Source organism: Colossoma macropomum, unplaced genomic scaffold (genome assembly GCF_904425465.1).
Source record: "Colossoma macropomum unplaced genomic scaffold, Colossoma_macropomum, whole genome shotgun sequence".
Classification (NCBI taxonomy): Eukaryota; Metazoa; Chordata; class Actinopteri; order Characiformes; family Serrasalmidae; genus Colossoma; species Colossoma macropomum.
The window spans coordinates 13,693,433-13,719,731 of NW_023494786.1; the positions used below are offsets into that span (position 1 = coordinate 13,693,433).

The 26,299-nt window shown below is 39.3% G+C and overlaps 1 protein-coding gene across 1 annotated transcript; it reads left to right on the plus strand.

Annotated features, from left to right (window-relative positions):
* On the plus strand, positions 1-21,168 carry ppp1r14ab (protein phosphatase 1, regulatory (inhibitor) subunit 14Ab). The gene is made up of 4 exons (XM_036561268.1): positions 1-247; positions 15,734-15,814; positions 15,916-15,948; positions 19,824-21,168. Exons 1-4 carry the CDS (start codon positions 50-52, stop codon positions 19,956-19,958), a joined length of 447 nt encoding a protein of 148 aa, XP_036417161.1. The 5' UTR covers positions 1-49; the 3' UTR covers positions 19,959-21,168.
* Positions 21,169-26,299: the final 5,131 nt, after the last annotated feature.

A 26,299-nucleotide genomic window follows, 5' to 3' on the forward strand; every position in this document is an offset into this window, starting at 1 on the left:
TCAAACACAGCCAGTCCCGTCTGCACACTGTCACTCTGAGCAGCTGGACATGGCAGCGAACCGGGTCGGGAGACGGTATAACAGCAAAGTGCACTCACCTAACAGAGGTGCGGGCCGGGAGGCCGGTCTGAGCGTGCAGAAGAGACAAGCCAGAGTGACCGTGAAATACAACAGAAAAGAGCTGCAGAGGCGCCTGGATGTGGAGAAGTGGATAGACGCGGGTCTAGACGAACTCTATGCGGGAAGGGTGAGTGATATACCGGAGCAAACGAGCGCGAGGCTGCTGAAATGTATAATATCTGCATTTAAATAATCATCTGGGTGGAGATAAATGTGTCATGAAACATTTTCATGATTGATTATGACTGAAGAGCTGGAGGTGATTAGATGAGCATCAGTCCGAATATGACGTGAATTGTATTGAATGAGTGAATGAACAGAGTTCAGTGTAGAACTAGAGCACACCGCAATCTGTTCGTGTGTGTGTGTGTGTGTGTGTGTGTGGGTGAACACCCAGAATGATCCACGTGGAAATGTACATGCGTGTCTCCAGTGTTAAGCAGGTGTGTCTCACAATGAGAAGCAGCTTATCAGAAAAGGAATCGCAGCTGAGGTTTTTATTTTGCATGTTGCGTAATTTTTGCTGGAATTTCGTTATTACCCAGACATGTTTTATGAAAAAACTGAAGAAAAAATATGGGTGCATTATTCATCTAGTGTCTATATATAACCACGTTTACCCAGGAAGGGCGTGAGTCCTCTCATTCCTGATAGCGGCTAGCTGGCTACTGTGTCCATACGAATAACAGTACCAGATTGGGAAAACTGCCTTTCCTTATTCTTGTTTTAATTAAAGGATGGATTCAGATATTTTGTGCTATCAGGTAACACTTTAAGACACTTTTGTTTATTCCAATTTCAATTGAAACTGCTAATGCAGTCTTTCCAGATGTGCTCGAGGGAGGTACTGTTGGCAGGCTAACCCAATTAAACTACTATAAACAAGCTAATTAAACTACACAGTCATTTTATTGGTATATTGTTTAAAGGTGTAGGCCTATGACATGCATGTTCCATAATATCCAATGTCCGAAAATATCTGATCCACCCTACACTCTTAAAAATAAAGGTGCCCACTAAGGTTCTTTAGAGCAGTCCCATAGTAGAACCTCTTTTGGTTCCCTAAAGAACCTCTCAATAGTTTGCTTCTTTCAAGAACCATTTTTGTAAATGAGATGTGTGAGTGTGAAGAAATGTTTTAAAGGTTAAAGAACCTCCACATAGTGTAAAGGATTCATAAGGTCTTCAAACTATACATCCAAGCTAAGAACCATTTAGGATCCCTCATTTTTAGAGTGTACTCAGATACCCCTTAATGCTGTCCCATCACATTTTTGATAAGCTGCTTTACAAATTTAGGCAAAAAACAGAGCATGCGAGACCATAATCCACCCTTTATCATTTTGTTGTTTTATGATTGAAGGCCTCCGTGCACTGCACTGAATGACTGAATGCAGAGTCCACCAAGAAAATGTAATTAAAAAATCATTACAGTGCTCAGTGTTAAAATTATGCAAATATAAAATGATAGTCTATGCTGGCTTAGATACACATTGCATCCATAAGTATAATCCAGTTCACCTAATATAGAGTACTTACTTAAAGTACTTGCACCAAATGGAACAAATTAGCGTTTGAGTTTAACACTGTGTTTGTAAATTCAGGGACTGATATTCTTTTATTAGCACTCCAGCTCAACAGACTGGTCATAATTGCGCCTTTAGATCCATTAGAAAAGAATGCTTAGGGCAAAGGTTATCTGACATGACATACACCCTGACCAGAAGCCTTGAAAACTGGAATGCAACTTTTTTTTTGCAGTTTACAGCTAGCGTTGGAGTATTTTGGTTGTTTTTCAAGAGAAAAAGTGTTCAGTTCCCAAGAAAAGTATGGGAAAAAACGGGTCAGCTCTGAAGTGTTCTCAAACAGTTGTGGCTGTGACTGCAACACGTACTTCCTTACATGGACAACAGCCTGAGCAATACTGAAGCCAACAGGCACCTAGTAAACAGTAAATATACTTCGTTTCCAATTAAGGAGGATGTGTGCGGATGTCTGGGTGGCCTAGGGATGCACTGATCCCACTTTTTCTCTCCAAAAAAAATGATTACGATTCATAAAGTGGGCTGATATCAAGTATAAATCTGATGCCAGTGCTCTTCTTCAGTTTAAAATCTATAAATCTCAGTGTGTGGAAATTCTTGGAATCATACTTTGAGTGTCAAGTAACATGATCATCACTTCTTAACTCTAAAACAGAAAAAGGACCATGGAATATATAAGAAATAAATTAAGTGTTTCACAAAGTCGAAAACTGGACAATGTGCTGTTACAGTTTACAAGGGGCAAAAGTCCTACATTTTTCTTGTGTTTTATTTTTTTCTCCTGGAGGTCCACTTACAGTGTTTGTGTCGGTTTATGTACCAAAACCAATAACAATTCATTTAACATGACCTCTCTATATCTCTTAGAATTAAACAGGCTGTTTCTGTTATTATGCTTTTGTAGACTGTTATATGTAAATGATCCCTGTTCGAACTGGTTGCTCTGTATTGTGCCTCATTCGCAAAGCAGTCCAGGCTGAAACACTCTTTATAACTTCAGCGTGAATGGGCTAAACTAAAGATATGTATATAAAAATGCATCGGTTTTATAACATCACAAAAACAACTTCATCTGACTTCTAAATGGGTTTGTTTTCCGTATATGGACTGTATGGACTGAAGAGTGAGTGGGATGTTTAGGAACTTTAACAAAAGTTTAACGACCACAGTTGATCCACGATTGAATGTGGATCAGTCATGTCTGACTGATAAATGATCCATTAAATAAGGTTAGTATCAGTGCTGATACTGATCCTGTATATCGGATTGGTGCATCACTAAAGCTAACTAGCTAATTTGGACTTTTTAGGACTTTTTAAAATTGTAGAATGCAAGAAAGCAGCAGCAGAGTGCTTCTGTAGTCATTACTGGAAATGGTGCTACCCTCTTAAAACGGCCTCTAACTAGACACATCAGTGTGTTCACTTGGAGATGACATATTTTGTGTTACTTTTACTGTAGAAATATTTCTGTACCTAGTTCTGGATAATGCATTTGGAATGACTTTTAATACAGAATGTGTAACATCAGAAAACAGTATGTCACAAAAGTGTTAAAATAGGTAATACAAGTTAGTGTGTTGTTATTTAACATATCACTTTTCAGAGTGTAGAATTAGCCAGATGGAAAGATGAGGCAAATGCTGTGATGGCTGCTACCCTGCCACATTGTCTGCTCACCCACTGAGCTGTAAATCTGCCCACCAGCACTGCTTCATCATCCAGCCATGTGGATCGCAGGTAGCTGGACACTGCTGCAGCCAGGACACACCCCTTTAGCTTGCAGCATCCAAGGCTACTTTCACACAGCAGGTAAAAGTGGCCCAAGTCTGTTTTTTTTGTTGTTGTTAGGCTGTTCACAATATCTTTATAATGTGACCTATATGTGACATTAGTCTTGACAGATCATGCTCCCAAACTGTATGTGCACAAAAGAACAACGCTTCACATGGCACACTCATCCAGATGGCCAATCCAGTGGCTAACAGCGGGGCTTATCACCCAGAATGTGTTTGAGTTGGCTGTAAAAAGGGCACGTTATTCGGCCACGGCCACTTCTTTGGTGCACATCCTTGGTATCTTTAAACTTTGCTTTCAGATTTTTAACTTTTCTTTGACACTGCTGCCACGTTCTTTTATGGCTGCGTTCAGCCATTTCTTTCGATATCTCTTCAAACATGGAGCAATTGCTGTAAGTACCTTCTAAGTTGGTTTGCATCCCAAATGATTACAAGGTCTGTTACCTCACTATCCCACCACTGAAATCCTCTTTTACTGTTGTCGTCCATCTTTTATACTCGGTTGCATTAAATTTTGACTTTATGTGGAGTTGAATTTACATACAAGAATGAATGAAGCATGAATTCCGATCTGGCTGTTCAGACTGAGTCGCATAGGATATGTATCGGATGTCAGTACCACATATGAAAATGTCCCAAATTGAGACTGATAATATCAGATTCAGTGTGTTTTTGCTGTTCACCCTACCACACTAATAGCAGATCTGTGTCACAAATGAAGGAAAAGATCAGATTTTGGCCACTTTTACCTGCTTTGTGAATGTAGCTCAAATGTGTTGTTATTCTTGAGAGTTGTCATTCCATCATGTGTCAGGTTTGAATGATATCAGTATTAGCCAAAGGCAAGGCTTGTCCCATATGTTCTCATTCTATAGCAGCTGCCCATTACAGATCCAATAAAACCCAACAGCGCACATGTGTACTCCCTACAAGCAAAGCGTTTATTACAGTCTAATGAAAGTAAGCCCGTTGCCAAGACTGGTCACAACCTGGAAGATACAATCTAATCGCTGGGTAAAATTAATGGCCATGGAGACCTGCACACCCAGACATGCACACCTGCTCAAGAGACAAAACCTAAGGATGCAGAGGCACAATAAAAAAGATTGATACAGATTTCAATGTCTTCTGTATGGTACTGTTAAAACTATCAGATGATTCGTAGTGTGCTCAATTGCTTTGTGCAGTAAACTGTAGAAACCAATACTGAACCCAGATAAAGACTTAGCAAGTCTTATCTACACTCTTAAAATGAAGACTCGTAAATGGTTCTTTACATGGACGTAAAGTTCTAGGAGAAACCTTTAAAGGGTCCACATTTTATTTTATTTTTTCCCAAGGTCCACCAATAACAGTGATAATTAATTTTACATGACTATTTTCCAACCTCTCTTCATTGTTTAGAAGTAATCGGGTGCCTCGTTCAAAAAGAAGTCCGGGTTGAAACACTTCTTCATCGTGAATGGGTGTGGCTAAACTGCCATAGGCTGTATATGCGTATATATGTAAAGTGTTGGTTTTCACGACTGCATGAAAACACTGAATTTGAAATGGCTTTATGGAGCTTATTTTCATATATGGACTGTATGGGCTGGGCAGTGAATTTTAAATGTTTACATACTACATTACAACCCAAAGTAGTTCTAGTGTGGCACAACCATTTTTGGCATCTTTAGTCTTGAAAGTAAACCACAACATCTGTTGGTCTGCGATGCTAAAGAAAGAACGGACCCCATCGAGTATGTAATCAGATCCCCCCCCTTCACTTCCCCCTTCATTTCCTGGCAGAGTGAAAGGCCTGACCACAGTGAAGCTGTATGGCCAGGTCTCAATGCTAACGATCCTGGGATTGATTGATGCAATCTCCACCTCCTGGGGTGTTCTTCATGACTAAAGGCAATGGGGGCTGGGGATTTAAAGACCCCATATGTCAGTGTAGCACACAAAGAAAAGCCCGGTGCGTCAACAACCCCCCTTCTGTCCTGCTACATCACTTCCCCTCAGCCTAAACAACCAGCATCACATGCCCCATTAAGCAGAGCCATTAGGCTTCTGCTGCTCTATCAGAGGTTCATCAGAAGCCCAGATTAACAGCACCAATTGCTCTGCTGCAGGTTTGTTTGCAGAGCAACACTGGGTTAACTTTAATCCAGCGTCTGCCACCAAGCACAGCACACTCAGCGTGATGAATCTGCTTTAAAGGCGTACTCCAGTGTTTTTCAGCCTTATCTCTATCGGCCACATCTGTATCGCACAGTTGATTAATTTCCTAAGTTCAGTGCCTTTCCTTGTAGCTAGAAGATAAACCGAAAAAAGTTGACTTGAAAACATTTTTAATTGAAGCCAGTGGGCAGATGCTGAAGCATCGTCCCACTGGCTTTTATTATAAGCGGCAGCAGTTTTTCAGTTCTTTTCTAAGTACAAGTGATTGTCCATAGTAATCGACTGTGTGGTGCAGAGATTAGGTTGCTGAAGTATTCCTTTAACTGTTTAATGCCATATATCCATTATGTAATCCTAATAAATTAGTGCTGTCTAAACCATGATGAGCATGAAAATCCAGTGGGCTTTTTAAAGCATCAGTCAAATCTTCACAATTGAAGATTTTATCACAGACTATAATCTCTTGCCACAGACATAGCCGATTACTCTCACAGTTATACCAATCACGTGTGTTGGGCAGTGGGCTTCATTTGAAGCCATTCCTATAGATTTCAAAGTGATAGACTGACCCAGTGGAAATGTTCTGTGATTTTTGCCTTTTGACTAATTGACCAGCCAGTGAAGCTGGTCAGCTGAGTATTGGATTATTTACATTGTTGTTCTAGTTTTATGTACCACATTGGCATAAAGCATATGCATCTTTTGTCCTGATGAATAATGACATCTGTCTGTCTGGCCGTCTGACTGACCAAATGTCTGACTGCTTTCCCCAGTCTCCTGGGAATATAAAGTGAAAATGGCCGCTTAAAAGCACATTGCCCCTCCTGTAAAGCCACGCTAATACAATGCTATGTATGCACGGTCAGGGCAAGAGAGAAAAAGCAGGCAAGCGGAAAGAGCAAGTGAGGTAGCAGTAAATGGACAGGGAGTCTGTGTGAGAAAGAGAGAGAATATGTAATTCTGCTCAGTGCTAAAATATTCACACATTGTGTTTCAGCACAAAGACGGTCTGTAGTCTTATTTTGACAGCCAGGGTTGGGATGTAACAGAATACAAGTATCGGGAATACATATTCAGAATACAGAAATTAAGCATCTGTATTCAGTTTCATTTTGTAAAGCCAGTTTTCAAAAAACAGTTACTTTTTACATGCCTAGGCGAACACTTTTAGAATACTTACCCACTAAATGTGAAAATATACACCATCTTTTAAAGTAACATTACCAGCGATTGTTTATTAACTATTTATAATCAGTGCACGGCATGTAGGAAACATGTTCATTAGGTGAATTCTAAAGAGACTGATAAACTTTTGGACACTATTCAGTATTCAGCCTTCATCCTTTTTAAAGTATTTTGCCCATCCCTGCTGACAGCAATGTAAAATCTTGTGGGCATTTAGTAAACAGCACTTTACCAACCACACAGTAGATAACAGCCCTAACTACTGTGTATGGATCATTCTATCAAATTCGTTCAAAATCAGAAATGAAAACAAAATTCAGACTTTTAACTGATTTTAAACTAAAATCCTTTTGCTTTGAATGACCCTACACCTTGCTTTACCAAATGTTTCAGTAGTGACAGTTTTATCTAATTTTGAGCATAACTCAAAAACACAGGCTAGTACATGACTAGGAAACACAGCTCTGAACAGTTACACACAAAATCACATGAAACATTTTTTTAATAAAACACAGAAAAGATTGCTTAATTTCACGAGTGACAATTCTTAATGTTACACACTGATTTTCAGACTTTGAGACATTTACTTCGAAACAGTGGGATCTAATTGTTCACCATGTAGCCATGAGGGACAGGGTGCAGGGGTGTGCCGCCTGTGGACTCTTTGTGTTTTAGAAGTGACGTGAAAACTTGGGACAGCATATTTTGAATAAGAAAAATGTTATCTAAATTTAAAAGATAACTATAATCTTTCCACTTTACCTTAAAAGAAGTAAAAAGGATCTTTTAAAAAAAGATCCTTTTTTTAAAGACTTACAGATTTCTTCCAAATAGAAAGAATCAATGCCTTGGATTTCAATAGATAAAGACATAATCCCTGTAAATATCTATAGTCTTTTTTTTGTTCGTTTGTTTGTTTGTTTTTTGTAGGACCATAGTTTAAACTAATTTGGAACAATGATGCATATAAATCAGAGAATTCACATCGTGATTATATTAGTCACCCTTGGGGTGCCTCTTACATAGCACAGTTTTGAAGCATTTAATTCGGAATACCTTATTACCATTTTTAACCCCAAATCTATCTGACACGCTCTCTTTTCACTGATCATGTTCATATTAGTGCATATATTTTTTGTGTGTATGTTGGAAAGCCCATTTAGAGCTCAAACAGCATTATATTGAATTAATTGTGTTTATTTACTCGAATTTGTTGTCGAATATAACAATTAAAACCACTGCTGGGGTAAGTTTTCTTTTTCATATGAAATGGCTTAGTGTTGAGTCACAGTTCACAGACATCTGAGAACAGATGACACTCAAAAGGACTTGACATTTCTCTCTGATTGGACAGAGTCTCTGTCTTTGAAGTGCTTAAGCATTTCTCCACCCCAGATAACTGACAGCGGACTACTATACAGAGAATATATCACAGCTTCTGGCATAAAATCTGGACACTTTTACAATCATTAAAATTACATTTATCTGCCTGTTCAGGGTCAGTGTATTTAATAAGCATCAAATATTGAATTGGTTAAAGCCTATAGACAGTCACAGTATGAGCGTTACTCAGATTTCTAGAAATCTATTTAAATGTACAGATTTGAAGCAAGTGTTGTTTGAAAAGCGGAATATTCAGTGCAGGTGTACAGCTGCTCTCAAATGAAGGAAACAAGAAAAAGCTCATAAAGTCAGAGCAAAGAAAAGAACCTGCATTAACCACAAGTCACTGGCCTGGAATTAATGAGGACTAAATCGCAGCCCTGGAGGATCCCCTGATGCTAAACTGGATGGAGTGATTCACTCAACACTCATGCTTGCAAGACAAAATGAGAGAGAGAGTGCACACTCTTCACCAGCAACAAGAGCAGCCAGGCGTACTGCATATTCTAATATACTCATTCTGTGTGAAAAGAACCTTTCTCAAACAGAATGTGTCCCGAACTCTGTCACAAGCTACGTGAAGGTTTGACAGATGGGTTTGTGTTAAGATTAGCTTAAACATATGTTATAACAGGGGTTCGCCTTTTAATACACTGTTGATTTCACAGTTGGCTATACCATGCTTGAAAGTGAAGCGCTTGAACTATGGAATTCGCATCACTAATGGCTTATTATTGATTTGTTTCATCAGAGTAACAATAAAAGGCCTCTGATGTGAAATATACAGTCGTGTGCAAAAGTTCAGTCGCCCCTGGTCAAAGTTTTGTTGATTTTCTAAATGAAAATAAGTTAACACATCCTCCATAGAGAACACACTTCTGCACAAAAATTATATGTGGTCTGTGTAAAATGTATTGCACATTTTATATATGTTATGTAAATTTTAGTAAATAAGTTGAAATTGTGCTTGAAAATTTGCAAATTATTATACTACTAATAATTTGAATAACAAATTACAGCACGGCTCAAGCTGCTGTCACACTAGCTGTTTGAGCTGTGTCCAAAACTGCATAGTACCATTCTAACAACACTATCATAGAATTCTATTGGTGGTGTACTATTTTTGGTATAGTATTTAGTGTGGTAGTATGCAGTTTTGCAGCTTTGCAGATTGCTTTGCCTTGCTAAATGGGCGTCATCGAGGCTGGTCCAGAAAATAAGGTATAGACAAAAAAGGCTAGCTAACTCGCTAATCACAAGCAGTAACAAAATAAAAGTCAAAATAATTATTAATTATGTTATATACAATATATATATATATGTACCTAGCGTGGTTGTCAGCAGTGGGGTGACTTGTGTGCAGGTATGGTTAGCCAAGAAGCTAACATTGCAGTTAGCAAGCACAGTTAGTACAAACAGTAAAATCACAAAAGTAAAGATAGTAATACACTCTGACTGACTGTGTGTCATACAGTCTCTCTTTTCTGTGTTTTTTTTAAAGCCAGTAGGGAAGAAATGTTTAAAAAGTTGTGCTTAGACACTGCTAAAATGATTGTTTCCTCCATTTTGAATATTCAGTGCTTCTTTACAAAAGGCTGCCCCTTTAGAGGTCAGCACAGCCAAAGCAGTAGTGTTACTGGCTGAGAATATGAATTTGCGTGTCAGAGTTCACCAAAGTCAAACAAGTCATTTAGGTTGCGTCGTCATCCTCTCCTCCATGTCCCAGAAACCGATTTCCTTGACACCATCTTACTGGCTGTCTGAATACTGCAAGAGACGAGAGAAGCTGCTTGAAACACTTGCTGAAGTGGCTTCCAGTGGAGGAAGCCTTTTACAGATTTTAAAGTGCAATCTTAAAGGATAATTTTTCAAAGGTTCTGTATTAAAGTGAACGGTTCTATTTAGAAACATGAGTCCTATATGAAACCATTTATGCTTAAATGGTTCTTTGCATGGTGAAATGGTTCTTTATAGAGACTTTTTTGAAATCGTTCTATGTAACACCAAAAAGGCTTCTTGTATTGTTACAAGCTTGACATCATAATAATAGTAGAACCCTTTTTGGTGCTATAATGAACGATTCTCAAAAGTGTTCTATATAGAACCATATACAACACATTTTTCATCAATCTGAAGAGCAGTGTCATCATGCAAAGAACCATTTAAGCATGAAATGGTTCTATATAGAACTCATGGTTCTAAATAGAACCATTCCCTTTACGAAAGAGCCCTTGAAGAACCGTCTTTTTTAAGAGTGTGACGTCACTGCGCACACACACCCAAAGAAGACGGACAAACATGGAGCAGTCCAGCTATACATCTGTGTTTTGTCTGTGTTTACATATTCTCTGTTTTGTATATTTCATACTTGGTGTAAAATAAAATGAAAAAGAATAGAAATGTAAATCAGCTGGCTCTGTGTAGCAGCTGTGATTGGATACAGGAGCATGAGGGGCGTGCTTTGAAGCGAACATTGTTTTAGGCTTAGGTCATCAATGGTCAGCATCAGATTGAATCATGCTGAAAGGAATAAACTGTCCCATTTCTCCCAATTCCTGCTTCTTTTCTCCATTTCTCCTGCTCCTTTCCTCTCCTCGATTCCTCTGGATTCTTCTGGGGCAGGAGAGGAGCAGTAGGGGAGGGGGAGGGCAGAAGAAGAAGCATAAGTTTCCAGACACAGCCAAAATTTCATCATTGCTCTGAATTAAAGTGAAATTAATATAATTTCACAATATTTCACTTGACTGGACCTTTATTTGAGGATTCCTTATTAATTATCACAGTCTTTTTTTCAGGTGTTAAGTTAAGACCTAGATGTCTCTTATGTGAATTAAATGACTTGTTCATTTGTGAGTGCCCTGTAAGGAGCATGTACAGAATGTGCCGTTCACATGCACGCACATATTCGCTAGAGAGCATTTCAGCAGCATTTGAGTTGAAAGAAAGGTCACAGACACCCCAGTAGGGGATACTGCTTGGATCTTGCTCTGACTGACCTTTCGGTGGTGACATTAGTTTCAGAATTTTTAAAGTACTCCCTCTGCACTCAGTTCCCCCCGGCTCTCAGTAACCTTATCATACAGCCTGAGAGGCAGCCTACCACCAACCACTTCTCCATGATTGCTTCTTTGTTGCAGTTGTACTCTTGATAAGAGCTTATTTAAATAGTCCTCACCTGATAACAAAGTGGTGAGAAGCAGTGAAACTAAAACTGCATAGCAAAAAAAAAAAAACCCGTAATATTTCATTTGTTATTTTGCTGTATTTATTTGCTGCAATAAAAGTTCTGCAAATGCTTAATCAATGTTATAGTGACATTGATAATGTTGTATCAGATATAGAAATCAGAAATATAAGGTTGCATTAAAGGGCCTGTATCCTACATTTTTCTTGTATTTTAGTTTTCCTTAAGGTCCACTTACAACATTTGTGTGTTTTTACGTACCAAAAAAAGTAATAATTAATTTTTACATTGACCATTTACCAACCTTTCCTTATCCCTTACAATTAAACAGGCTTTTTTTTTCAGCACTCAGAGCTAAAACACTCCTTCAGAACTTCAGTAAGAATGGACAGGCCTAAACTGCTGTAAGCTGAGTAGGTGGATGTATGTAAATGAGTTGGCATCGCAGAAACAGTGATTACAAAACGAGCTGTTTTTGCAACATGGTTTTTATATATGCAACATGGACTGAGTAGTGAAATAGGAATTTTGCACTGCAATGTAAGTGCAAAAAATGTAACGTGAGCTTATCGTTTATTACAATACAGGGTAAACTTGTTCACTTAAACATAAAACACCAGCATAGTTTGAATATCAAAACATGGAAAATTCATTTAGATGTAAATTAACAGAAAGCAGCAAGACCACAACAAATGCTGGAAGCTTAGTTCTTCCTTTTTTTTTGCACATGCTCAGTGGTTTTAACATCACCACTGTTTTGATTAAGAAATACATATTTTTAAGAAACGGCAACTGCAGTAATACTCATTCACTGAGCATAACATTTTAAGTTGGATGGCAAAAAAATACATAGTTGATGATACAACGCATATGATTTTGATCTGCAAAATATTTCTGAACATTGATATTTGTGCCATTTCACAAAAAGGATAGTTCTTGTAGAGAAACTTATTCACTGATTTTCTTTGAAATGGTGGTGATAGAAACCAGGGGTCGCAATATCTACAATGAAAATAAAGCTATTTTAATGTAATGTTGATAGTGGAACATTAAAAAAAAATAGTTTTTTGGGGACTACGTGCTTTTACCATGCTCTGCATGTACCACTCTGCCATGAATAGCTTTAAAAAAATAATTCTAAGCTAAAAGCTTATCTCAAAACGATTATAAAACAATGTCTCAGGCTTTAGGCAGTGTAATTTTTAATCATTTCATCTAAAAACTTTCTGTAATGTAGCTTTTGGAGGCATTAAACTCTTAAGAGGTTGGTTCCCATCACCACCACTGTGAACGGTTCTGACTCAGTAAGTTTCTCTAGAACAGAATATTTCACATGTATCCACTCTGAATGCATTTGTTTACTACTTAACCAGTGAATTATACAGAACTTCCATTTTAACTGTGATGATCATATGAGACTGACTTGCTGACACAAGCTGCACAACACTGAGCATCTTCATGATTTCCTATTAGATGCAAATCTTCCAAAAGTGCAGATGTGAATGTTTATCTTCATAAATTGATGACTGCTGTTTTCTTGCAGCTCCACTGTTTTTCCACAGACCATAACATCTTTGTTTTGGCATCAAAGAGTGCATCTGGAGTTCAGCCGTGCTGTTCTTCTCAATACTGAGTAATTCTAGGTGGAAATGTGCTGAGTGGTGTTATGTAAATAGTATGGCACAGTTGGTTTTGGTAGACTGTAGGCCAGTTTGTGTTGCTGTAGTGCTGCAAGGGAAAGAGTGGAGAGATGCAGGTTTTGCCTTCCATAAATGATTTGCTAAAAGGCTCCCAACAGAAATCGCACTTGGCCTACTTTCAGACTGAGTAGTCCTGGGGCAGTAAGCCACTACAGGAGTGAGGCAGCAGTGGAAAACCAAACAGAGGTGTACACGCAGCCATTTCTGTATATTCATAGAACTATGGGCCCACAGACAGATCCTTAGGGGTGAAAAGACTGCTGGTGTTTTACATTTATATAAGCCTGCGGGGAGGCCCAAACTGTGTGGAACAAGTGAAGCCAGCTCATGCTTATTAACACTACAATAGATTAGAGAGAGCTGTGGTGAATGAAAGCTGTCAGGTCAGAATAGACAGCTGTGGAGTTGAGCTAGAGGACAATGGTGCAGGCTCTTTAAGGCTCAGTCACTCTGTGTGCAGAGGAGCATCCTGCTTATGTAACACTGCTCATGTACTATGACTGCTAACCTTTACAGACAGCTTAGGAAGGCATACACAGCTATACTGTGATGAGCAGTGAAGTGAGGGTATTATGCATGTTTTCACTGCAAGTGACCCATGAATTCGTGGTCACAGTCAAGTCAGAGTCACAAATGTATAAATAGCTGCTGTAAATGAGAAGAACCACTGTGGCCTTAAAACCACTTTGTTTAATTTGTGGTATACATTTATGATCCATACATTTATTATTCATGCTTCATAGACTTTTAACTACACATGTCCAAAAGTTTGCACACATTTGTTCATCTAAAGTTGCTTCTGAAATCAAATTTGTCCTCCCCTTTGCTGCAGTAATAGCCTCTACTCTTCTAGGGGGACTTTACACTATATGTTGGAACATTGCATGAGGATTTGATTGAACTCTGCCACAGTCATTAGTGAGGTCAGGTACTGATGTTGGATACTAGCTCTGGATCACCAACCCCACTTCAGCTCACCCCAAAGGAACTGGATGGTGCTTCTTCACTACAGAGAGCGCAGTTCCACTTCTCCACAGTGCAATGTTGGGGGCTTTATACCCCTTATGCCGACTCTTGGCATTGGGCATGATGACCTCGTTCTATTGGCATTGCCTTTCTTTGGAAACTATATAAGCTGTGTGAGCAATGTAAGCACCTTAAAGTAACCAGATACACTAATTTATGTAGGGTGTCTGGATACTTTTGGACATTTAGTGTATAATCAATCTCTGCACTATTCATTTATTAGAAACATCCAGCTTGTATTGTCAATGCATGAAGTCCAACTATCTGAGCTCCACTATATATAGTAGGTGTACAATTACAAACTCTAGGCTGTTTTCATGCCCAGTTTATTAGCCACCCTCTACCCTGTTCATCATTGGTCAGTTGCTGACCATAGGACTTCTGTTGACCACATATTATTTGGGTGGTGGACCATTCTGAACACAGCAGTGTCACTGACATAGTAGTTTCAAACTGCATGCCAGCAAGGTGGAGCTACAGGGTAGATGTTTCTAATAAAGTGGCCAGTAAGTGTACACTGTATGAGCAGTTTTTAATCCTTGGGTTACAAACATTGACTATGCAAACAACTAGGACTAGGAACTAGGACTGTCTCTGTTGATGATTTTGGTGATTAATTGAGTAATTATATACACAATTTACAACAGCAAGTTCTTAATTTTACTTCATATACATGCAATTTGAAACTACAATCACACATGCATTCCTGCTGGTGCGGGTCTTCTTAAGCACTAATAGCTTCTCATTGTGGAGAATCTTCACACTGCTGAACATGGCTTCCCTGTTTTTCATTTAACCTCTTATTCTCCAGGGCATATTTTGGTTTTTCCATCTGAATTTACATGACCAAATCGTGAGGCAAATCATTCAGTAACTGCATGAAATAAATGTAAATTTTTATTTTATTTATTTTTTTTGTAAAAGTTCCCCTCAAATGAACAGAACATTTGTTTTATGATCATACACATATTGCTATATGCTTACAATTTACTGCTGAAAGCCAAAAATCTTAGATGCTCTTTGTATAGTTTTATAAAAATAATTTTTACAGAGTATATCACTGAAGAGACACCATCTGTTTATAGTTTATAGCCCAGATTTGTGGAAAAATGGGTCAACTTTCAGTAGGCAAAAAAATAGTGAGTTCAGCTTCTATTATAAGGGTTTAAAATTACATTACTCGTCTATTTGACTGAAAAGTAGACAGTTATAGCTCTCATATGACACCCACTTTTTGAATGTAGCTTATGAAATATGAAAGTTATGAAGAATATGACAAAGTGCGTTTTGGAACCACCGGCGGTTCCAAGGAGTTGAAGAACTGCAAAGTAATCACTAAGCTGATTCATTGAGAATGTATATTTGTACATACCATTTTTTTTTTAAATTAAGTCACATAATCTTGACAGTCCTAGTTGGCTAGTTTACTGACCATTGACAATAATTTATTCTTGTGGAAATAATGTATGCATTTAAATCAAGTCAATTCAGTACATTACTTTTGTCAGTGTATAGACACGCAGGGGACAGAATGAAGACGGGTGACACTCACTCACTCACCACAGGGACTGCGGAGAGGACTACTGGGCGATGTTAGATTGTCACTGTGAATCTGTGTCTCTCTCTGCAGGAAGAGCACATGCCGGAGGAGGTGAATATTGATGAGCTTCTGGACCTGCAGAGTGATGAGGAGAGGACGAAAAGGCTTCAGGTGCAGTCCTGTTCACCCCACACTCTGCCAACCACAAGAAAAAGACACTTTTACATTATCATACCTTTCTTTTTAATAATTTGACCTTTTTATTCTTACAGGACATTCTCCAGACCTGTAATAACAACACAGAAGTAAGTATCTGCTGTCGTGGCAGATTTTTTTTTTCTTTCAGTCTGGTACAATGGCCCATCGTGGATAACAAAGCTGGTCTGTGCTTCACTGCACAAAGCCTCTTTAACACAACATGCCATACTGTACTTCACAGCACAGAGAGTGATTCAAACTCAGCAGTGGAGATATCAGCAGTTTTGAGTGCTCAGCATGTTGAAATGATTAGATCACACATTTGCATTCTATTCAGTTTAATGTATTGCAAAAAGGTATCATTTTTGGCATTGAAAGTGTAAGGGGCAGGATAATTCTTTAAGAGGTCACAACATATTACAGTCAGGTCTTTAAATATTTGCATGTCAACAAAGTTATTATTATTTTAGCTGTCTACTACAGCATATTAGAGTTCAAATTAAATAAGGAATATGGACTCAAATGCAAGACTTTGCATTCAGTTCAGGTGAATGTGTAGGAATGTGCAGGAATGACAACCTTTTTCATACGTAACTATCCCTACCCCCATTTTTAGGGGCTCAAAATTGAATGGACAAGTGAACATAATCATCATATAATAATAATCAAGTTAAATTGTCATTTTTAATACGTGGTTGTGCAGATTCTTTTTAGTCAATGACTGACCTGATGTCTGATAGACATCACAAGACGCTGGGTTTCTTCCCTAGTCATGCTCTTCTAGGCCTTCACTGCAGCTGGCTTGGGGTATTTTACCTTTAGTTTTGCCTTCAGTAAGTGAAATGCCTGGTCAGTGTAAGGTCAGGTGATTGATTTGACCTTGTTGCAAAACATTCCACTCCTTTGCCTTAAAGAAAGTCTTGGCTTGCTTTCACATTATGCTTCGGGTCATTGTCCATCTGCACTGTGAAGCACCATCCAATGAGTTTTACACTTCACAATTCATCCTGCTGCTTCTGTCAGTGGTCATATCATCAATACACACAATACATACAAGGGAACCAGTTCCAATGGCAGCCATACATGGTGTTCTTGATCTGGCCAAGTGTTGTTCCTTTGGGGTTTTTCTTCACCCGGGAAAGAATTCTTCTGTCATCCACCACAGTTGTTTCTGATGTCTTCCAGGCCTTTTGGTGTTTCTGAACTCACCAGTGCATACTTTCTTTTTAAGTGTTCCACATAGTTGATTTGGCCACAACTAATGTTTTTGGTATATCTCTGGTGGGTTTGATTTTTCAGCCTAATAATGGCTTGCTTTATAGCTAAAATAATAACTTTGTCAATGTCCAAATGTTTATGGACCTGACTGTTATGTGAAAACCACCAACCAATATTATCATTTGTGGGTCATTTCTGAAGTAGCTTTTCTAAAGTCCTTTTGCAATGATGAATTCAATAAAATGGCATATAATATTGTATTTGTGGAGCTTACACAATAGCCTATCTCAACTCATGAATGCAGTTAGCTCAAACATGTAAAAATTTGCTTTTTTTATAGCTGTTTTCCTACCCTTTCAGACGCCATACATGTCAGCCAAGTCTGGTGTTTCTTTAGTTTTGTGCCGGAGCTGCAAGGATAATGTTGCTAAAAAGGAATGGAAGCATATATCCACCAGAGGAGCCATGTTATATTGTCTGTAGTGCTTTAAGGAGCTTGAAAAGTAGCCTCATGAATGCAGTTAGCCCAGACATGTACTCAATTCTTGAGCTACGTTCAGGCCCTAGCAGCCGCACCACTGTAGTGGCTCTTGAGCAGAGTAGGCCTTCACCAAAAAGTAAAAAGTTTAAGTAACTGTCAACATATTAGGTGCGGGGCTGATTCATCCAGTGGATTCTGTTAGTGTGGATAGCTCCATCCATTAAAGAGATGGTTCAGCCAACAACCAAATTTAGAGGTTTTTCCCCTTACGCTGTCACATACCAAACAGCCAAAATATGTCTAGTGTCCAAAGTTTTCTTCTATAGTTTTGCCCTTGAGCTACCAGGCTAATGTAGCTACAAGTAATGGAAGCTTAAAGCCATCAATCAACCATTATAAATCATCAGAAAATCTCAAGCCATGTCCAGTTGTGAAGTAATCTCAAATAGACTTGCTTATGTGGTTTCTGACGCTGTATGATATTGGAATTGTTAACTAGCCTTGGGCCAACTTAAAAAATGTATTATCACAATAATACATAGGCCGGCCACTTCATTAAGTACACCTCCTTTTACCTGCACTCTTTGTCCATTTCATCAGCTCCACATACCATATAGGTGCACTCTGTAGTTACAATCACAAACTGTAGTCAATCTGTTTCTCTGTATACTTTCTTAGGTGCCTTTCACCCTGTTCTTCAATGGTTAGGACCCCCACAGGACCACCACAGAGCAAGGATTATTATTTTATATCATTTTCAGCACTGCAGTGACACTAAGGTGGTCATACTGTGTAAGTGTCTGTTGAGCTGGTATAAGTGGACCTGCAGCACTGCTGTGTCTGATCCACTCGTACCAGCACAACACACATTAACACACCACCACAATGTCACTGCAGTGCTGAGAATGACCAACCACCCAAATACTACTTGCTCTGTGGTGGTCCTGTGGGGGTCCTGACCACTGAAGAACAGGGTAAAAAGGGGCTAATAAAGTATGCAGAGAAACAGATGGACTACAGTCTGTAAAGTGCACCTATGTGGCAAGAGGAACTGATAAAATAGAGGCCAAGAGTGTAGGTATGAGGTAGGTGTACTCAATGAAGCGGCCAGTCAGTACATACGATAATATTATCACAATCTTGCATTAAGAAAAAATAAAAGATAATACATGAACATCTAGTGTTCTAAATGTCATTTTTAATTGCACTAATGTGTTGGTGGTAATACATTTTGGGGTTTTTCTGTCTTTGAAGATATTTTCCCTGATGGCACAGCACATCAGTCTTTATTAATTCCTAGAGTTTTATTTGGATTACTCCAGATTTAAAAAGGGAAAAAAGTCCAGGCCAAGTGGTAGACTTTCTGTGTTCTACATCACACATTAAGTATTAAACCAGGGGTGTCCAATCTTATCCGCAGAGGGCCGATGTGGCTGCAGGTTCTCACTCCAACAAAGCAGGAGGTCACTTGATGAAATGTTTGAAGACTAAGACCAACTGATTTAACAAGTAGAATAAGGTGTATTTCAGCTTGTTTGGAGTGAAACCCTGCGGCCACACTGGCCCTTTGTGGATAAGATTGGACACCCCTGTATTAAACCATGAGCTGTGAAGGTGCTCAGGCCAATTATAAAACAGCTGTACAAATGTCAAATAAAGTAAGGGATCACAATGTGACAGCTTAGTGGAACCATTCGATACCAGAGCTGCAGCTTGTTTGACTAAAATTCAGTGGTGGTGTGTGTTATCCACATAACAACATCATGCGTGTTAATTGTTGCAGTATACCTTACTGAATATCGGCACGTCTACTGGTATCTATAAAATGGACAAAAGCACATCACATGACTGAAAACGGTAGTAGCAGCCATCTTGAAGCCCAAATTTTGTGTTTTTAAAACAATTACTTTTAGTTTTCCTTTGCTGCCCTCTGCTGACAAGCAATGCAAGAACAATGAATCACTGATCCTTCCCTGCTTCATTTTGCAAAACAATTTGAAGCACTCCCTCTAACGCAGCCACAAATTTTCTGAGCAGTTTTACCAATTTAACCCAAATACATCATGGAAAATCTGCTTTTACATTGTGTGAAAATGTCATGTTATGACAAATGGAAAAATGGAAATGCTTCAACACTAGTATAGAATAAAATCTAGAATATTTTTTCTTTTCTTGAAAAATTACCATTGTAGAGATACAAGGTTTCGATATGTATTCCCTACCTACAATTAGCCTCCAAGAACTGTTTTTGCAGTGTCCTGATCTTCTCTATGATCTGCCCAGGTGTTCATAAAGGAGCTGGTCCTGAAGCTTCATGGGCTGCAGAAACAAGAGGACCTCCACAATGACGGCATTGAGCACGCTCAGCTCCATATCTTCCCCAACCGCCAGAGCTCCCCTGACACTGAGATACACTGAGAGTGCCCCTTGCTTGCATGGACCACAAGGTCCCTGCTTACCCACCACCGCCCGTCTTCAGTATTTTAACACAGACTTTAACCGAAATGCATGAAGAGCATCCAGAGGGAACTATTCCAGCACTCAGCTTGTACACAGCCACTTATCTGCACACTTTTACTGACTCTCAGTATGGCTCTCAATGCCTAGTTGTAAATATCAGTTAGGTCAGTTAGGGTCCCTGAAAGTACATGATCATCAGTCATCACAGTTTTGTGGATTTCTTTTAGCATTTTGGAGCTTTTATTTGTGAAGTATCAAAAGCTTGCTTCCACACACTTGTGTATGGTCCCTGTATGAGCTTTCACCCTCGTTGTACTGATCCCCTGTAGTGTATATGCCATGAGGAACCATCGGCCACTGTGTTTCATTGCTGATTGAAACTTTATAACTCAGACACCACACTCAAATGGTGGTCATTTTACTGTGCAGGACCAAAGATAATTTATACATTTAGTGATATAGACTGCTTTATTTAATATATATTTATGTCTTAATTACTTTTCTGTTTGCCCTGATAGTTGTTCTGTTATTTCGCCTGGTGCAAAGTGAATTTTTTACCTGGCTTAAGCTCATCACTTAGCAGACAACTTTTTTTCCATGTCAGACGAGAGTCCTTTGCTTGAAATGAAGAAAAGCTGTTATGTATTTAAATGTGATTGTGAGTGATGTCTACAACCTGTGTCAATGTCCATCTAAACAGCTGTACAGTGTATATCCTGTTCTTTTTTTTGTCTTGGGCTATTGATTCGTTGGCTGCTGCCGTTGCTACCTTGCTGCTTGTAATCACGCTCAAAACACCATGTATTTCAAACTCTGCAGGACATTCAGTAGCCAAAAGGGCAGAAATGTAGGTCAACTTATCTGGCTAATAGATTAGACCAGTTCTTTCTGAGCAGCACCCAAATCCAAAATATCTATTGAAATTCAGTGATAGAAAACGTCTTTCTGGTAAGCCACATTCAATTTTAAGTATCATAAATAAGCGGCCGATAAAACTCTAACAAGCCCATCATTCCAGTGTTTGATGTAACATCCTCAGGGTTTTTTCTACCCACTTTAAAAAAGCCTTTTTGAAATGGATTTTTTAAAAGATGTAAATTTGGTAGGAATCGATTTGTTTGTCAAAATAGCTGGATGTTCCTGTTTCAAATAAAGAGCTTGGATTTCAGTTTGTGGTTTGCAGATCATCTATGACATATGAAAAATGCACAATGTACACAAAAGCAAATCTCAACAAGATCTTGCAATTTTACATGAATTGTTTTGATGGCACCCTATAGCCGGTAGAGCACTTTTGAGATGAATTATGACATCTGCTATTGATGTCAATATAAGGGATTTTAAGGAATGGTTCACTGTAATATCATGAACCCAGTTTGTACTCAATTTCCCCATACCCCAAAAATAATAATCTATAGGACATGTTTGGTGCCCAAAGCTGGCTTGTAATGTTTCTATTTGGAACCATAATTCTGTATATAATCATTTCTTGCTTACATGGTATGGAGAAAATTGGATAAGCTTGTATTTTAGTGAACCATTCTCTTACGACTTAAGGCCCTTATTTTGTTCATGCATCTATTCATTAGAGGATCAGCAGAGGGCACCAAAGACATGAATTGCTTAAGCTGCCGGTTAAGAATAGAGATGTACTCACTGCTTTTAGCGGGTGTGGTCTGCAGCATTGTTGTTCAAAAGCTTTTGTTGTCCAGCCAAAAATTGCTCCACTAGTTGTCTAGTGTCTAGGACACTCAATGATTTTCAGGTCTTTTAAGTCATTGTGAGTTGCTTCTCAGGTCTAGTACAGTACCTGCATTTCAGCATCAGCACAATGTACACAATCTTTCAGCTGAATTCCCAGACTAAGTAGTTTTTAATTTTATAAAAGTAGTGCTGAATTATATATTGGCTATACTGGTACTGGTGTTATACAACAGTGTTTATTCCAATTTTTAATATTTTAACTTACAAAATACATTTCTTTCTGGTCTGTTCAGCTAATGTTAACAATTCTGTGTAAGATTCCTTTTGGTGTAATATTACGAGAACAAAAAAAACAGGTCTTAAAAAGTTCATCTCAGCTTTGTAAAACATACTTATAGCATAGACTAACAGTGCTCAAGAAGGCTGGCTTCACTTTATTAATATAAACTTAAATATCATCTGATACTGTGACAGATTTCAGTGATATTAGAATTTTTTATGAATCCTGCCCAGCACTGCTTTGAAGAGTTTAGAATTTAGAAGAGAGAAAGAGTTTAGAATTGTGTTTAGATCCATTGTTATATCTACCAACGATAGTTTTTCAAACAATTAAAAGATTCTAATAAATGAGCCAAAATACAAGCCTTTTATGATTATAATACTGTATATAAATGATAATTCTCTGAAGCAGCAAAGTTATGTTCATTAATAAGACCTCAGGAGTATAAATAGCTCTCTGACAGTCATTACCACAGCGGTGATCAAAGCCCTGGGCCTACAGATCTGTAGATCTAATACACCACTGTGTCTTACTGTGGAAAAACAAACAAAGGCCTCCTGTAAAGACAGTGAAGGTGTACCCAGTGACCCCAGCCTAAGCCCACCACCACCACACAGTCCTGCTCTAGTTGGAGGGTTCATGGCAGGCCAGTGTTGCCATTACAGTGGGAAAACACCTTCAGACACGGGAGGCTTGTGTTGAGGGAGGCAAGCGTCAACAAACACTCGGACGGACAAAAGGGGTCCGAAGCAAGACAGAGGGCTCTGAAACAATCTCCAGCTTTGCCTCCATTCAACCTCACTTCCCTCACAACACCGCATCATACTTGGGCTAGCCAATGGGCTGTGGCACCAGCCTCTCTTATCGATCGGGGCTGTTGGCACAAGACAGTAAATAAACAAATGAAGAAGAAAGTGCTCTACAAAGGGTAACCCTCCATCATTCTTCTTCCCAGGCTAATTAGTATCATCAGAAAGCCTGTGCTTCCCAGCGTCCCAAGGGGTGTAGGGAGTGGGGGGGGGTTGTTGGTTGGTGAGAAGGAAAGGGGATGGCCGGCTTCCTGAGGAAAAAGCATCAGCTTTGCGCTGCAAAACAGCTCAGGAAGCGTCCACAGCCGGCCCCAGGGTCCAGACGCGTCTTCGGCTGGGACAGGCACGCTTGTGTAGTTAGTCGCTCTCAATTTTACCACTACATAAGGTATACTTACCAACACTCTGACACTACCTCAGAGGCACAGGGATGTCCCATCTTTAAGACTACTGAGGACTTACCACTGTAGAGCTGATAAACAAGGTAAGAGCAAAAAGCTGGGAATGTTTGGTTAGACTGTGTGTCACTGTTGACAAAAAAGAAATGTACCTCTGTATTTCAGCCTTGTAGAACTTTGATGGGCACCTTCTGTATTAGTAATTGTGCTGGTTAAATGAATGAGGTTTTCAGCCTCAGGGATGTCAATAAGAGGCAAGACAGGTCAGGACAGCTTTCTGACATACTGATGTCTCTATAGACATACATCTGCCAACTGATGTCTAACCTTGTCTGGACTATAATGACAATTTAATGTCAGTTGCTTTAGTTCTGATGAGAATTATATATTTAGTTTTTTTTACGTTTGGCTCTAGTCAATGACTAATATAATGACTTGTAAGAATCCGACTTCTGGCCCTGATGATTCACTGATTCTTATCGGTCTGTCCGTATCTAAGGAATCTCCACACACGTTGTTTATTTAAGCGTGCCTATGACGCACACACAGCAGTCAAGTGCCCAGTGTCGCTGTTGTAAAAGACAACGTCCTGGATGTCCTTTCATATATAGCACTTAGAAGCAGAAATGACCTGTTTTGCTGGTAAATAACCCAAGGCACTAATCTGCTGTGCAGCTGACTGTTGATCACATATTGTTAGACATGATCTAAAAGTAATTTGAATGTACGTTTTTAAAAACAAAGGTTCCTAAACGGTTATAGGATGTGTGCTTTTAGGCAAATAAAAGCCTTAGTTATAAGTATAGATTAGTATTAGTATACATTATGCTGAGGAGCTTTTAAAAGAATCTCCACACTCGCATATCCCATTCATTGAAAGGTTCTCTAGAGGATCAGAGTAGTTCTTTCATGGCAATGCTAGAAAAATGTTCAGACTATAAGACTCCTATATCTATAAGACTCTATAAAAGTATTGGCTTCACAATAGCACATACATCATAGTACAGATATTTGTTATATAGAGCTCAATCTGTAGAGGACACTAAAACTGAAAGGAAAAAAAAAGGAATGACACTTGATCATCTGCTGAATCAGGACCAACTGATATACCACTGAGCAAAATCAGTGCCAATTTTTTTATGAACCATAAAACTGTGGGAAACACAGGAACGTAGTAATATCTCCTTCCTCAAACCACAAATTGACTTTCACATTGAGAGACAACTTCCACTATGACCCTCTTAAAATAGCTTTAACCTGCGACCCTGACTGCGCAAAGGGCCACTCTATGACGTCTAACCAGGGCTCATCCTACTTGGGATGACAGATGCCCTTACTGCAGCCAAATGGCACCAGGATGCTACCAGCTCCAGTCAGCGTGAATAAAGGATAACCCCTCTGTACCTCCTCTCCTGACCATGGCTCTGGGCTGAGGCAGCAGGGCAGCAGCAGATTGCTCTGTGAGGGCGGGACTCGTGCTCCGAGGGCGTTCAATAGGGCCCTTTTTTCAACAAGGGGTGATGGCAAGACTAGGGGGCACTTCCTTTGGCCCTGTGGAGGGCCATCCAAAGCAGGATGCAGGCGGGCTATGATTGGAGCATCCCCTGCTGTCCCTCGTGCACAGGTGCAAAGCGGCGGTTGCATAAGTGTGATGACAAATAGGGATATGGTTTCAGCTCTAGCGCTCTGGGAGGGAAGCGGAGAGTGGTGCGTTTCATTGTGTATCTACAAGGGAATTGTGCAACAACAACCACAAATAGTAATCAGAATCAAGGATCTTACAGGCCCCAGTCCAAAGTGAAAAAAATGAATGGGCCCTCTGTATAAAACTGACTTTCAATGAATAAAAAACAACAATGTAATTTGCTTGCTTCCTTGGCTATCTCTCAGTCAGCTTAGTGCCTAATGTAGGCTAATGTTAGGCTATTGTAGCTCCACTTGAGTCAGGGGTGTAAAACAGCGTAATTAGCAATACAAGGTGGTCCAATAAAGACATTAAGGGACCCACCCCACCTGCACTGTTGGTAGTTACGCCACTGTTACAAATACAACAATAACAGCAAATCAGGAGCAGAAGTATGTAACTAGTAAGCTGCATTAAAACAGTCTTTGCATTCAGTAGTTCTGTCCCCTTTCTTCTTTGCATGGCATCATTTTTGGCATAGCCATTTACAGATATCAGACTCTGGCTTGGAGCCTATCACTAATGTTTTAGCCACTAAGCATTTTTCCCGTTTATTCAATCCACAAGTTTAAATCCGGTTCTGCAACTTTATTTACTCTGAGAGTATAGGCAAAGCTCAACAACCAAACCAGTTAACATAAACAAACTAGCCGCGTAAACCTAACAGGGGCCCGCATACTTTCTCGTTTGGCGAAGTGTCAGGAAATATTTTGAGGCAATGCCAAGGTGACCTTTGCTGGCAACAGGAGAGACTCATAACAATGAAAAACTTAATGTTATGCAGTGTTATTTCCTGCTCCCAAAGCCAGGAATATACTCCAGTTTGGAGCTCGCCTCGCAATCTATCCTCTATTTATTCACCGCTGGTCTTAGAAGTGGCGCCAGTTGCAGTTCCCTGACGCTCTCCTTGCCCCATGACAATCAACAGGAACAAGTGTGCGATGTCCTCGCTCTGTTTCCACTCAGATAGAGGCAGTCTGAGGCCCATAATTGATTAACAAGGAAGAGACATGGGAAAGAGCAGTGCCTGCAGTTATCTAAGGCTCTATCCCTCATGCGTAGCAGGAATGCAAAGGATCTTATTACTCTTCACACATGGTGCAAGATGCAAAAGATTAAAGAACATGTTAAAAAATCTATAGCATGTGCATTCTCGCAGAGAAGCCACTGAAAAACACACAAAGGTGAGCACACACTCTTTCGCTTGTGTGATTTATTTGCCAAACCTAAGTTAATGAGTAAACGGGCAGATCATTTAAGTTTTTACCTCTTTCTCTGATCTCAAGACTAGTCCACGAAACATAGAAAGGCCAATAAAAAGTTCTTCGAATTACCTAAGCTACTTTTGCTGTGGTAATTTGACCTCTGCTATCAGACCAGAGAGGGCAGACATTCGTGTCCATCCATTGTTTACAGCCTAAATC

What these genes read in the sequence shown, in the direction of transcription:
- ppp1r14ab (XM_036561268.1), top strand. Translation starts at nt 50, where the DNA reads ATGGCAGCGAACCGGGTCGGGAGACGGTATAACAGCAAAGTGCACTCA. An exon ending in ACGAACTCTATGCGGGAAGG is followed by an intron (nt 248 to 15,733) that starts GTGAGTGATATA and finishes CTCTCTCTGCAG; the next exon opens with GAAGAGCACATGCCGGAGGA. An exon ending in CCTGTAATAACAACACAGAA is followed by an intron (nt 15,949 to 19,823) that starts GTAAGTATCTGC and finishes TGATCTGCCCAG; the next exon opens with GTGTTCATAAAGGAGCTGGT.